At 54.8% G+C, this 13,569-nt stretch overlaps 1 protein-coding gene across 3 annotated transcripts in view; it reads right to left on the bottom strand.

Annotated features, from left to right (window-relative positions):
- Positions 1–160: 160 nt before the first annotated feature.
- HPSE2 (heparanase 2 (inactive)) overlaps positions 161–13,569 on the bottom strand; it is a 110,623-nt gene continuing 97,214 nt past the window's right edge. For all 3 annotated transcript variants that reach the window (XM_064663030.1, XM_064663031.1, XM_064663032.1), the window contains 3 exons: positions 2,261–2,406; positions 1,156–1,302; positions 161–1,073 (listed from right to left, as the gene is read on the bottom strand). In XM_064663030.1, the coding sequence (XP_064519100.1) occupies positions 908–1,073; positions 1,156–1,302; positions 2,261–2,406 (459 nt within the window). In that variant the 3' untranslated portion in view covers positions 161–907. The remainder of the gene's footprint in view (positions 1,074–1,155; positions 1,303–2,260; positions 2,407–13,569) is intronic.

Raw genomic sequence — 13,569 nt, 5'->3', positions numbered from 1 at the left:
CCACGCGCGCAGCGCCCCCGGTGGCCCGGCGCGGCACTGCAGGGCGGCACTGCAGGGCGGCACCGCTCCCGCCCCGCGGCCGCCCGCTCCCGCCCCGGCTGGGCCCGTCCCGCTCCGGTCTCGGTCCCGGACCCGGCCTGCAGCGGACAGAAGACGCCGGCGCGGTTGACAGCCCAACTTTATTACATCTCCGGTAGTGCCTGGGCGCGTCGCGGCTGCTCCTGCCCACGACACCGCCTCTCTCCTGGGCAGGACACGCTCTCGACCCCCCTCTCCGCTCCGGGACGTATAATTTAATTATCAACATTTCCCGCCGTGGAGCCCGGGCCCGCCCACTCGGGACGGCCCCCGGCGTCCCCTCCCCCGGCCCGCCCCACCCCGCCCCGCCCCGGCCGGTGCATCCCGCGGCGGGCCAGGCCGGCTGGCGGCATCCTGGCGGCAGTAGAGGGAGCTGCTTCCATGCGCTTGCTGCACCGGAGCACTGCCCGCCTCCGGGGAAGGGGGTCCGGCTGCTGGAAGGGTCACCACCTGGGCAGTGGGACCAGGGGACTCAGGAGGGCGCCTGCCCCACGCTATACCGGGGCTCGGCACCCCAGCCTTCCACGCAGCCAGTGGGCATTAGGTACCGGGTGCTTCTTGCAGCTCACGGGATGGCTGGCAGCAGGCCCTGCAAATTGGCTGTTGCACTGCTCTGGCAGAACGGTGGTCAGGGCACGTGGAGCTCTGTGGTCACAGGGCGGGAGTGGGTGCCAAGGCAGAGGACATCCAGGGTGTGAGGATGAGGGCATGTGTGGTGCCACCCAGCATGGCCCTGTGACAGGGCTGCGTGGGCTGCCAAGGAGGCAGCGTGACCTGGGCAGTGTGCGGGTGCAGGAGCGGGGCTGGCAAGTCTGTTCTGGGCCGCGGGCTATCGGTACCGACAAGCCAGCGCATTCACATTCTTCACCACATAGAAGCTCATGGTCAGCGGGGGGATGACCAGGGTACGGCCGGCCCGCAGAGGGCGAGGCTTCAGCTCAGGGAGGGTCCCATCGTCCACCATGGCCAGTGGCTGGCCGTTGAGCTGGACCAACCTGTGGGACCAAGAGAGGGTCAGGGCAGTGGCATTCAGGATGGGGCAGTCGTGGCAACCCCAGCCACTGGCATCACACTTACTTGGAGTGGAGCCCGTCCTTGCCGTAGGGCTGCAGCAGGTACTGGTGGACGATCTTATCCCGCAGCGTCCCTGCCAGCTTTATTTTCTTCCGGGAGCGATGCAGGTTGATGATGTAAAGGGTGATGGAGCCCCGAACGTAGTTATGGCTGCAAAGGGGAAAATGAGAGGTGAGGGCTGCATTGCCATGTGCCCTGGGAGCATTGCCTCCAAGGGGGTTGGGGATCTCTGCAAGAACTGGCCTCATGCAGCCATCTGGATGTCACCATCCCAGTTACCCCTCCACTGGCAGATGCCACCTTTCCATCACAAAGTTTGGCTCTGTCATGACAGCTTTCAACCCCTGCTCCTCAGCCAAGGGTGACAAAGCTTAAGAGGGTGCTACAGTGGTGTCCAGAGCAGGGGTGGTGGTCCCAGGACAGCCCCCCAAACTTGCAAGGAGGAGGCTGAGAACGGAGAGGAACTCTGTGTGTGAGTGGTGTCTGCCCCCGCCACCCCAGGCACCTAACTGACGGGTCCAGACACTGCTCCTCTGTCCCTTCCTAATCAGACAGCCCCAAACAAAGGCTATAAAGCACTTTGCACCTGTCAGTTACTGGACAAGGTTTCCTACCGAGTTGGAGGCATGTTGAAAGCATCTGGACTGTGTAAAGAAACAGTCTCTCCTCCTCCACAATAGTAACTTGTGTCCGCGGAGGAGGTGGCCGCCCCCCCGGCTCGCTGGGGTGCTTTCAAAGACCTTATCAGCGAAACAATAACCAGGCCAGGCTCCCCGGCAGCGCGGCCCGGCGGGTAACCCGACCGACCGGGGGCCCCTCGTGTGTAATCCACTCCCTTGATCTCTGCTGCCCGGCCTGCCCGGCGGCCACTTCAGCGGTCCCGGACGGCCCCGTTCCCAGGCACGGGCTTGCCACGACTTTCATCGGAGGCATCGCCATTCCTGTGCTCCTTCACTTTGACAGCAGCCAGAGCACCACCCAGGTGAATACCCTGGGAAGCCAAGCTGCCTTGCCAGGCTCCTGCCCCAGCGTGTCCTTGTCGGTCTCCATCTCCTGGGGGTACCGCTTATCCCACCCTGTAGCCCACAGTCTCCCTTGCTCCGCTTACTTGTGGTAGCTGGTGCAGTGGGCATAAATCCGGAGCTTGTCGCGAATGACCCTGCCGGGGCGGGGTTTCCTCTGCAGACCGGCCACGTGGATCGCCAGCACCTTGGGACCAATGAGGCGCTTGTAGAGCAGGGACAGCCAGTAATCCTGGGGGGCAGAGGGGACAGTCAGCAGCACAACAGTCCCCCAACTCACAGAGTGAGCTGGCAGGAGAGGCTGGCTTCCCTGCTTGCAGCCTAGCAAAATTTTGGCTGTTGGGATGAAAATGTTGTGTGCCAGATGTCTGCCTTGGGGTGAGCTTTTTTTGTGCAGTCCAAACCATAATGCCATCGCTGTTTCCAGGAAAGAGATCAAGAGAGGAATACATGGATACCCTCTAAAGAAGCTCAGCTTTTGCCTGTGTTGCAGAGCATGGGGAGCAGCATGAGTGCCCTCGCACGTTCCCATGGACCCGCATGTAGCCATGCTGTGGACCTGTGCACCAGCTCCAGCTGATCCACGCAGGAGGGTGATGTCTCTGCAGCAGGCTCTTCCCCCACTCTCTACACAGAGCTCGAGCATAACAGCTTTTCATCTCTGTTTGTGGCACACTGGCTTTTGGGACTGCTGAGGGTGCTCAGCTTCCCAGAGGTATTTTTCCCATTTTAAAGCCTCCCATGGAGCATGGGGAAGCCAAGCACTCAAGAAATAGGAAATGTTCAGACCCTACACACATGTGTAAATGATGCAGCCTTAATTACGTCACCACATACTACTTTTTCCCGCAGGGCATGGCCTTGCTCGGCACACAGGATGGACCCCAAGCCCTGGGGAGGGAGGTGAGGCTGTGTGGTGATGGAGGCTGCTGCCGGCAGGGCCCCCCACTCATCCGCTGCAGAGGCTGGGAGGTGTGTGATAAATGAAGCAGGGTTGTGGGAAGGGAAAGGGCAGGCTCAGGCACTCCCCTGTTGTTCTGCAGGATGGGGCTCTGGCCCCACTGCTGACCCAGGCACACCAGGTGATGCTGGGGAGATGGAGCCTCTCACGCTGCTTCTCTGGGTGCTGCCTGTGAGTGCTGAGGCACTATCACACACATGAGCACTTTGGATAAACCCCCTCTGTCCTCGAGCGACCATATATACCAGGGCAATTGGGATGATCTCCCCTCCCTCTTGGAAATGTCGAGCACCCAGCAGCAATAGCACAGTGGCTCCAGGAGCAGCTCTGCCCATCGGTGTCTGACCTCACTGCACAGTGAGGAGGAAGGGAGCACTGAACAAGCACCCCGTGGCTCTGCACGCTGCCTGGGGAAGTCAAGGAAAGCTCTGTGTGGCCAGAATAGCTCCAGGAAAGGGCCTGCCACCCCAGAGGAGCATGTGGAGGGGGAAATGGGGTCTCCAGGGCCCCAGGATGCAAGGCAGAACAGGCAGGTGGAAGTGCAGATCCCTCGTACAGGTACAGTTATCCATCCTCTGGGTGGAGAACCCTCACACAGCCCCTGATTAACACGCATTTTAGGTGAAGAGGTCAGCAGATAAAACTGAGCAGTGGGGCAGCAGTGACCAGCACCAGGCAAAAACCCACTGTCCAGATGGGACTGCCAGCCCCATCCTCTCTCCAGCCCAGCTCAGCAAAAGCTAATCTGTTCCATCAGTGCTTGGCTGGCCTGGCAAAGGAAGATCCAAGCATACCTCCCACTTTCTATGTAAGCTTTTGCCACAATGCTTGAAGAAAAGCCACCTTCTGCTCTCCTCTTGCTGCTCTCAGTCAAAACCATGGGTCTTTGTGCTACACCAGCCTGGTAACTGCTTCATCTACAAACTCTGGGCCCTGAAGTAGATGTGAGGTTGAAAGGAGAAGCTTGTGTAGCCTGAGGAGGCTCAGGCACAAGGCCATAGCTCCTGGGGAGGATGAGCTGCAGTTGCTCAATGCCACATACATGTGCTGGCCATAAGGCATGTGCCACTGTCCTGACCCTGCTGGCTGGTGGGGCTGCTCTGCAGCCTGGGGATGTCCCTGCCTGCACCAAGCTGCAGGGGCTCTGCCAGCCTTCCCCTGCTGTAGGAATCTGTGCTGGTCCATGCTGCCCAGGCTCATGGCAGACAGGAGAAACAGTGCCTGGCACACTGCCAGCTCTCTGGTGAGACACTCTGATTAGTTGGCATCATTAGATGCGTAATTACTTGAATTTACAGCTAGACCAAAGGTGAGCACAGGCTGTAGTGTTTAGTCCCATGGTCATGAGTGAAAAATAAATTAGTTGGTGTCCCGACCTACTTGTCAGCTCAGGTTCTGAGGTCATTCTAGCAGCCCCCTCAGCATTTCCACTGATGAGATGCTGCTTTCACCCACAAGTTATGGGAGTGATAGAGGCCAGACGCTTGGTGTCTGCCCTCAGGATTTCCCTATGGGTCTTGAGTTGTTCTGCAGGGGGCTCTTGATGGTTTTGTCACCAATGGGTAACTGGCACAGCAAGCTCCAGCCTCCATCTGAGCACCTATCCCTCTGGGCTATGTGGTCCCCACTGGTTTGCTGCTTCAACATCAGCATCCCTCCACTCTCAAGGCTCAGCAGCAGCAAAGTTTGTGATGTGGGGGTACGGGGAGTTGCCCAGCCCCATAACCTGCCCCAGTTGTTGCCAAATCTCATATCTTAGCACACACTTATCCCAAGTGTGCTCTGACAAACCCTGCAGAGCTGGGGGTGTTGAGCCCCAGGCTCCTGCCTTGGTGGCTCATGGGCAGGGCTGCACCATTCAGTGTCTCCTGGGCTGGGCACAAGGACAAATGCTTGTCTCTCTGGAAAGTGTTGGCTATGTTTTGTGAGCTTCTGATCCAGCTAAGAGTACACAGCTTTTCTGAGAAAAAACGTGCAGATGCTGTGAGATGGGTAAGGCAGTCATCAGTGATGCAGGGTGAGCTGTTCTGCAAAGTGTGAGATGATCACTGCTGAGCATGCAGCATTTTGGCACAGGCAATGCTCCACTGTAGTGCAGGGACTGTCCTGTCCTTCCACCATCTGCAAGAGGTGAGGGGAGAGCAGTGATTTTATCTCGCCTTGCTGGCAAGACCAGCTCCAAAGTCTCAGTTTCAAGAAGGATGTGAAAATACCAAAGAGAGTTCAAAGGAGGGTGAGAAAAATGACCCGGGCCTGAAAAAGGAGTCATCAGCACCAGTCTCGAGGCACTTGAACTCTTCAGATCACTGCAGGGAAGCACTGAAGACAGCTGCATCTTTTTGCGTCATCACAAGTCCTCTTGTGTTGGGGGCCAAAATCACGTTACTTGCAATAAATTACCAGGACCTGGTGACACCAAGCACTTGGATGATAAATTACACACACATCTAGCATGATGGAAACAAACCTGCTGGGTGAAGGCACTTCCCCCATCTCGGCTCGTGCTCCAGGGCTGCTCCTTCCACTGGCCATGAATGAACTCCAGTCAATATCACACCAAGACTGCTGGGCACCTGCAGCTACTTGCTCCTGTTCAAATGGTGACCAGCTTGGGAAACAGTTGCTCTTGAAACCCAGCTTGGCTGCAAACAGGGTGATTTTTCTGCTTATCAGTGACCTCTTCCTGGGCCCCTGACAGCAGCTGGCACCCACTATGTGGCAAACCCTGTGCAAGCAAGTTCCCCAGGCTGGCAGCACCCACATATCCCTTGCAAAGAAACGTGCCTGCCTTCCAGTGTGGAGTCAGACATCCTGTCAGAGGCAGCCCAGGCAATGCCCAGGGAAATGAGTGGCTCCCGTGCAACTGCAGAAAGGATTTGTCTTTTGGAGGGCTCCCATTATGAGGGCTGAGCCAGCAATACAGCTGTAGTGGTAGAGGAGGAATAGCAGACAGGAAGCTATTAGTTTGCTATTAGTCCCATGGGAATCAAGGGAGCTTTCTTGCTTTAATTACTTTGCTTTAATTACTTTGCAGTGCTGCAGGTGAGGAGCACCTGAAGGCAGAGCCCTCCTGTGCCCCAAGAGGTCTCCCGTCCTGCCCCTCCTGATTCATGGGCAGGAGGGGCACTTGTCTCAAGTGAGCTCTCAAGTACAGAGCTCAGACCAGCCTCATCTTCTGAGCCCCATGGGGCCAGTGAAGACCTACAAGCTTTCCACTAGACAGGGAAAGCCCAGCGGCTCCCACTTGATCTCTTTGCACATTTTACTTCATTGCAGGAGCTTTTGGAGACTTCAGCTTTTGGAAACAAGGCTGATTAGGCAGACCCTTAGGCAGAACTATTAACCAGACCCTCCCACCTCCAGAGCCATCAGGAGGACTGGAGGAGCGTATTCCCACTCTCTCCTAGAGGCAGCGAAGCAGCTTTACAGCCCACCTGAGTTTGTTCAGCTCTGCGCTCATCACGTGTGAGAAGGTGTTTCCATAATCAGAAAACCAGAATAACAGAGCCGCGGCCCTTCAATCCGCTGGGGGCTGTAACTAGCAAAGGCAGCTGAACTTCAAAGGAGCAAGTTGTGACCCTGTGGTGTACGGCCTCCTCTGGCTGAGGCTGTCGGCGCATGGCTGTATCTCCCTAAGTCACCAGCAGCATCAGCTGCTTACCCTATTCCTCTTCCTCTTGCTTCTTCCATCTTCTGAAGCTGCCCAAGCTCTTCGTCTGTGCCTTGGGCACACTCCAGTTTCAACAGCCTGTGACAGATTGCTCCATTCCTGCACCTTCACCTCCATTTTTTCCACAGTCCAAGCAACTGGAAATAAGGGCTGGCTGGTCTGAACATCACAGGAGAGAGCTTTGTTCTTTTATCACTCTGTTGAGCCCAATGTCTTGTTTTTGGCAAAAGCATCTTCCAGAAAGTGGTGACTGTGGTTGTGAGGATTTGGAGAGATGGAGAAGCTGCCACTTCCCAGAGAGTCTGTTTCAGCGGTTAAACATCCCCATTATTAATAATCCCACTCCTTATTTTAGGCTTGAATTTGTCTGGCTTCAGCTTCCAACCAGTGGTTCTTGTTCTCTCTTTTTCCAGTACATTAAAGAGAACCTCAGCATCCAAATCTTTCTCCCTGTGGAGTTCCCTACATCCTGTTCGAGCCATAGCAAGTTGCTCCTTCAGCATGGCTGGACTAACGCTGCTTTTAACATTATCCCTGAGTTTTATGTGCTTCTTGGACTGTGGGAGTTCAAGGTTTTCTCACCCAAACCCTGTGCAAGGTCCTGTGACAAGCAGAGGAGGACAGAGCCTCACCCCAAAGGCAACATTTGCTGAAGTCAAAATCATCAGCTTCAGACACTGATGCTCCCCTCATGAGGGATAGGCAAACATAACGAGTGATGCTTTTAGGTCCAATTTGCGGGTTGCCATGGTTAGTGCAATCTACTGCCCAAAACGACCAGCTTCAGTGACATGTAGGCACTTTGTGTTCAAGCCAGGATTTTAAGCAAGAGCTACAGGGTGCTGAGCTCTTGCCTTGACTTCAGCTCCTGCTTTGCAATAAGTTCTGAAGCACAGCATGCGAGGACAGACAGGAGAGTCCCTCTCATCCAAAATAACCTGGTAATGTATGTGCAGTCATGCGTTCAGAAAGCAGAGTTCTCAGCCACTGGTGCCAGCAGCACTGCAAGCTCTGTCTTTGGGTTGAGTATTAGCCCCTCATCCCACAGCCCCCATGGTCTCCTGGAGCTGTGCCAGCAGCTTAAACCTGCCAAGGCTCAGATAAGCACCACATCTTTCCAGCCTTCAAGCCACTGCACCCTTCGCTCAGCTCCTCTCCCATGTCTCTTTCTCTTCTTTTTTCTTCTCCATCCCGGAGGAAGACCAAACACCAACATTAACACAAAATTCCTGCTATGGGAGCAGCAGCTACAGGAATCACTGCCAGGCACCAGTGGCACTGAGGGGACAGCCTACCCAGGCATTGGGAAAGTGGCAAGTGGAAGGGGTCCCTGCCTACTGCCCTTCACAAGCTGGCCCTAGTCAATGGCCTCCGCCTTCCTGGGGAGCTGAGCAGATGGAGGAACAGATAAACCTCTCCTTTGTCATCACCTCTTCCTAATAGGGTTCAGGCAGCGGAGGCTACAAGGAGTGGAGCTGCCAGATCAGAAAGCTTGGAAACCAAACACAACTTTTCTGCTTCCTGTTCTTCCAGAACACCAACCTCTCCTGAGAAGGGTCTTGCTGTCTCACCTCCTGCACAGCGCTGGGATGGCTCTGTCACCAAGGTGGGCAGGTCTGTCACTAGCATAGTGCTTCTGGGAGATTGTGAGCAGTGGCTGTGTCCACCCTCCCAAGACCAAGCCACTGCTGCTGGTCCCAGATGGAGTTTGTCTCTGCTCCACCCTCCAGTGTGGGAGGAGCAACCCAGCTCCAGGTTTGCACGTCTTGCAGCTCCAGTGGGTGGGTGCCAGAGCTGCTAGCTGCAGCACAACTTTGATGCATTTGCGAGTCCAAGCATATGAACTTCAGAGACCTTTTTTTGGTGCACTAAGAGGGAAAGGTGCCTTAACCAAATGTGACAGTGAGCAAGAGTTTAGGTGCTTTAAATCTGTCTCCTTGTTCACAGATAAAATGATCCTCGGAGCTAACTTGGAACTCCTGGAAGGATGAATGCAATGAGAGTGCAGAAAGCAGACAATGCCTCAGTCCTTGAGACACGGTAGAAAAGACGAGGCAGTGGAGGGGATGCCCTGCTTTAGGCACTTGTGCCAAGGCTGGCTGGGAGATTTCTGCAGGGCACCATTTCCACTCTGCCCTTCAGCGGACCATGTTTCAGCTTGACTTCTCGTGCCTTTCCCCCATGCACACCTGAACTGCCCGGGATTTGATCCCTCCCTCCCACCAACAGCTTCTGCCAGTCCTTGCCTCTCCCACCCTTCCCCTGTCTGTAGGCGCTGCTCCCACCAGAGCTAGTGCTCCAGCGTGCAGGGCAGATGGGGGTGCCATACACCCGTGCTGCAGATTTATGATCATCAGGAACAGTTTCCATGTGTGTGTGAGCTCCATTGAACCTACTCTCCCTCCCTACCCTCTGTCACTCCCATACTTGGGACCATGCCTCTGCCTGCATGACCCATGGCACCTCTCTGTTAGCAGTCTGACCCAACCACCCTCTCCTAGATGGTGACCTGAAGCTGAGGGTCCCTGGGAGAGGAACGGCAGCCACAGCTCTGCTCTGGCAGCTCAGATGGCTGTGTGTGCACAGCGCGGTGACTCAGTGCTGGACGTGCAGATGGGCTGGGGCAGCAGCAGAGCTGAATTCCCCTGGCCCCCCGGGGTGGGTATGGGCACAGGTGGGCAAGGACCCAGCCCCCACAGCCCTGGCCAGGTTGGGGCCCCTCTGGTGCAGCACAGGGGTGGGAGAGGCACCGTTCGGGGAGACGGCTGGGACCTCCAGCTGCAATTAGCAGCGCCTCTTGCCAAGCCAGCTCAGCTAACGAGCGCACCAGGGAGTGTGTACGTGCAGTAGGCGGGAGCATGGCTGGGGGACCCGCTCCCACTCTCCTGGCACCTCATTGGATGGCCCCTTGCCTTTGTGCACCCAGAGACTGGGAGGCCCAACCCATGCCCTGATGGTTGGGACATGTTGGGCAAGCGCCGTTGGTACCAAATTGCCAGCTGCAGCCCAAGCACATAGCTCGCACCACGGCTCTGCCCCATGGACCCCAAGAGATTCTATGGATGGTTGCAGCCTGGCACTCAGCTTGTTCATACCAAGGCTTTTGCGAAAGCCCCATGGGGAAGGATACAAATCACTAAGGACAGATGCAGTAGGAGCTCAGGGTCCCCCCTCCTCCAGGACAGACAGTAATACTCTTTCCCACTGAGTTCTCATCAATGCCTTTGGGCAAAGCCAAGGAGGTGAAAAATCACCTGCAGCGTCCAAGCATCTGATCACAGCACCATTGGGCACAGACCTTCACACTGCTGTGATACTTTCTCAAGGACGCCATCAATTCACAGGCAATATCATATTGTCTTCCACCACCACAGCTGAGCAGGCAGCCCCTGCTGTCGCTTCACCCTGTGATCCCTCTGGGACTTTCTCATGCTGCATATGAACTTTATATGCAGAAAAGAAATTTTAGTGTCTGCCTTAGTATCTTACTGTCCAGTCTTTAGGGGAAGGTCCAAGAGGAGCCACAGTTATCAGGAAGTGGAAGTCTGGTTTTCAGCTTTGGCTTTTCCATGGGGCTTATGTTCCTCAAGCCCTACTTAGAAATATGCTCAAGTTTTTTCTCTGCATAGGTAAAACCTTATAGCATTCTACCTTAAGGGAGCAGAAATCACTACCAAGGATGGATAAAAAAAGAGGTGAGTACCATGTGGAAGAGCATTGAAAAAGGTCTTTAACATTCTGTAACAATCTGAAGAGAAATCTTATGCCTGTCTGGGGTGAAATAAATGTATGGCATCCCTCTGGACTGTTTCAGAAAGATATTAAGGAAAGAGAGATAGAGTGTGTAAGCTGCATGTCTGAAATGATCCTAGAGCTACCAAATGCCAGATCAGCATTTCAGAGGCACTGCCCTGTGAAGAGCAAATATTGGTGCTGTTCCTGCCCTCTTTCCCTCCACTCCTCAGTCCCTCACATGTACAGGTGGGTTTAAGTGCAGGCAGACAGACTTATGTACCTGTGAAAGGCTTATTTGAAGGGCTTCTCAAGCACGAGCTCTTACTATTATATGACTGACTGCCCCAATCACTCAGGAAGAAAAAGCACTCCAACCATACATGAAAATGTTGTTTCAAAAATAACAAGACAGTAAAACACTTGAGCTCAGAGAGAGGGTGAATGGGCAATTCTGGCAGCCAGGATGGGCATTCAAGCTGCTCTTCCATGGGTGAAGGACCTGGATGGGGGGCACAAAGGCCATGCCCCTTGCAAAATGCCCCAAAAGCCATAAGTCCCTGCTTAGCTCATGAGTCAGCGTGTGGAAAGCCCAGCAGAGGTGTGAGCATCTTCCTAATTTCACTGGGAAGCTGCAGGGCCCCTTGGCCACGCTTCTGCCACCTGAGACCATTTTTGGGGAGTCAGGCTACATTGCACTTGCAAGCCACCACAGTGCAAAGCCAGGGATAGACCTACTTAAACCTCTGCTTTCAAGGTTTCACTGCGACCCTGCCCGCAAGCAGCTATTCCCAGGTGCTCTTGCATTTCCCACTGAAACGAAGAGATTGGAAGTTTATTTTCAAGCCAAGGCAAGGCTAACCCTCAAAAAGCACAGAGCAAACCCCACCAGGCTGCCCATGTTTACTGCCTGGTGCCTATGCCCAGAGAGCAGACATGCTCTCTACCCACCTGACGAGCTGGCAACCCTCGCTAGCTCACAGCACAGTCCGCAACAGCTACTGCCACTCTGCTATACATAGAGCAATGTGGTGATCTGCCCGCTCCTTCCCCTGGACATAAAAAATCCACTCAGAGCTGCACTCCCGTGGGAGAGGAAGAAAGAAACAGGGTGATTTAGAAACCAAGGCTCCCACTGTGCTGTTCACTAAGTGATCCCTGTTATTTTTATTTCCTGATTCCCCAACATGACACCTTCGCCACACGTTATGAGCTTTCTTATGCCGTCCACTGTAACATATCTTAACAGAGATGGTACTGACGTGGATCCAAGGGATCCAGCTGAAGGACAGGGAGGAGGGCTCGTGTAGCACCAGCATAGTGCTTGTATGGTGACAGACTACAAATCACTTGGGTTTTTATGAGAGGCTCTTTAAGATAGGAATGAAGGGCTGTGTCTGCATCTCTGCACTGTCCCTGGACCATGCAGGAAACTCTCTCTGGACCATGCAGCTAGCTGGTAGTTAAGGACACCGCTGTAAAAGGCTCAGCTTCAGCTCATCGTCCTGAAACACACCATCCTTTTATCTAACAAGCAGGCATCAGCAGTGGCAGGGGAAGAGAAGGAGGTGCAAAGACTGCTATGGGGAGCCCAGCCTTGGCTCCCAGTTCCCTGAGGAGCTGCCAGCTGGAGCTGTGATTGATGCTGCGGCGGTGCAGCCCTTCTCTCAGCAGGCAGCTGCCTCACGCCCAGCCGACGTGCGGAAACCTCTTTGTCATGGCAGCTAATGAGCAGATTGTATTTCACAGTGCCGCGGCCCCGCGCAGGTACAGCCAGCGGCTTTCATCTCCCTGATAGCTCCCACGGGAAAAGAGCAGCCACTGTCCTGCAGAGCAGGTCACGGCCCGGTCTCGTTGGGCTTTGTGGAGTTCATAGCTTTCAAACCCTTCATTGGTTTGCACCTGCCCGTGGCTCTTTTATAGCACAGGAATGGAGGGAAAGGTTTGGGGAAGTACCTCTACAGTTTGTGCAGGAATATGTGGGATCAGCACTGAAGGAGCATGGGAGAGTGAGGAAACAATCATGATGGAGATTGACATCTAACTTATTGGGAGACTTATCTTTAAAACAACAGCAAAATCCAGTTTAAAGACTTTCATTGTGTTTAACAGCCTGAGGTTTATTCCTTTAACTCCTTCCCTGGCTTTAATCCTGTTCCTAACTGCATGCCTGCTCCAGCCACTCTGGGGCCACTGCACACTGTGCTGGCAGAGCTGGCCATGGGCCACCCTCTGACCTGCTGTGCTGGGAGAGCCACAGCCACCCATTGCCCTTGTCCACAGAGCAGGCAGATGTTGGCCTGCACCCGGGAGCAATCCAGGGGGCCCTGAAGCCTTGGGGAAGGCGACGATGTGGTTTGGCCAGGGAAATTGGCTCTTCAGAAGAAAGCCATCAAGTGCTTGCTGCAGGCTCAGATTCATTTCAAACAAAGCTCAAAGTCCCCAAGACTTCCCCCAGCCTGGGCCCCCAGATCTGGCAGGTATGCTTGCTGGAAGGCTGCATGTGCGAGCAGACCTAGGTGCTCCACGAGATACCCAGAGCAGCACAGGCAGGGGACCATGCTCTCCTGCTGACTGGTTTGCTCTCCAGAGCCAACCACCATGCCATGCTGGGAGGGTTAGCAGAGACCTTGTGTCTCATCAACACCTCCTGTGTCCACCCCAATGCTCAGGGATGCTGTCACAGGGATGCCATTTTCATCGGCCAAGTAGGTAGAGCTGACTGAGACACAGCTCCCGCAGCCTCTGCTCCCCTGCAGCCACCCACCAACATCCAAGCACAGCATCAAAGGCAAGTTCAGACTGTCAGAATTGTGCATCTCTCCAACAGGGATCCCCAGCCTGCCAGCAGCGCCTGCTGGGTCATGGACCCATAAATCCCTTAAAGTGCAGATGCAGAGCACCCAGCTGCTCTGCCAGGCACTATGCTTACAAGGCAGCATATTTACTAGCCCCAACGGGAAAAGGAAACCTGCTACTTTTAACAGGGTTTTTCATTATCAGCACCATGTGTTCTGAGAGTTCCCTTCTGC

This window comes from Pseudopipra pipra, chromosome 8, assembly GCF_036250125.1.
Source record: "Pseudopipra pipra isolate bDixPip1 chromosome 8, bDixPip1.hap1, whole genome shotgun sequence".
Taxonomy (NCBI): Eukaryota; Metazoa; Chordata; class Aves; order Passeriformes; family Pipridae; genus Pseudopipra; species Pseudopipra pipra.
Note: the sequence above shows the minus strand (reverse complement) of the source record. Positions and strands in the feature narration are given on the sequence as shown.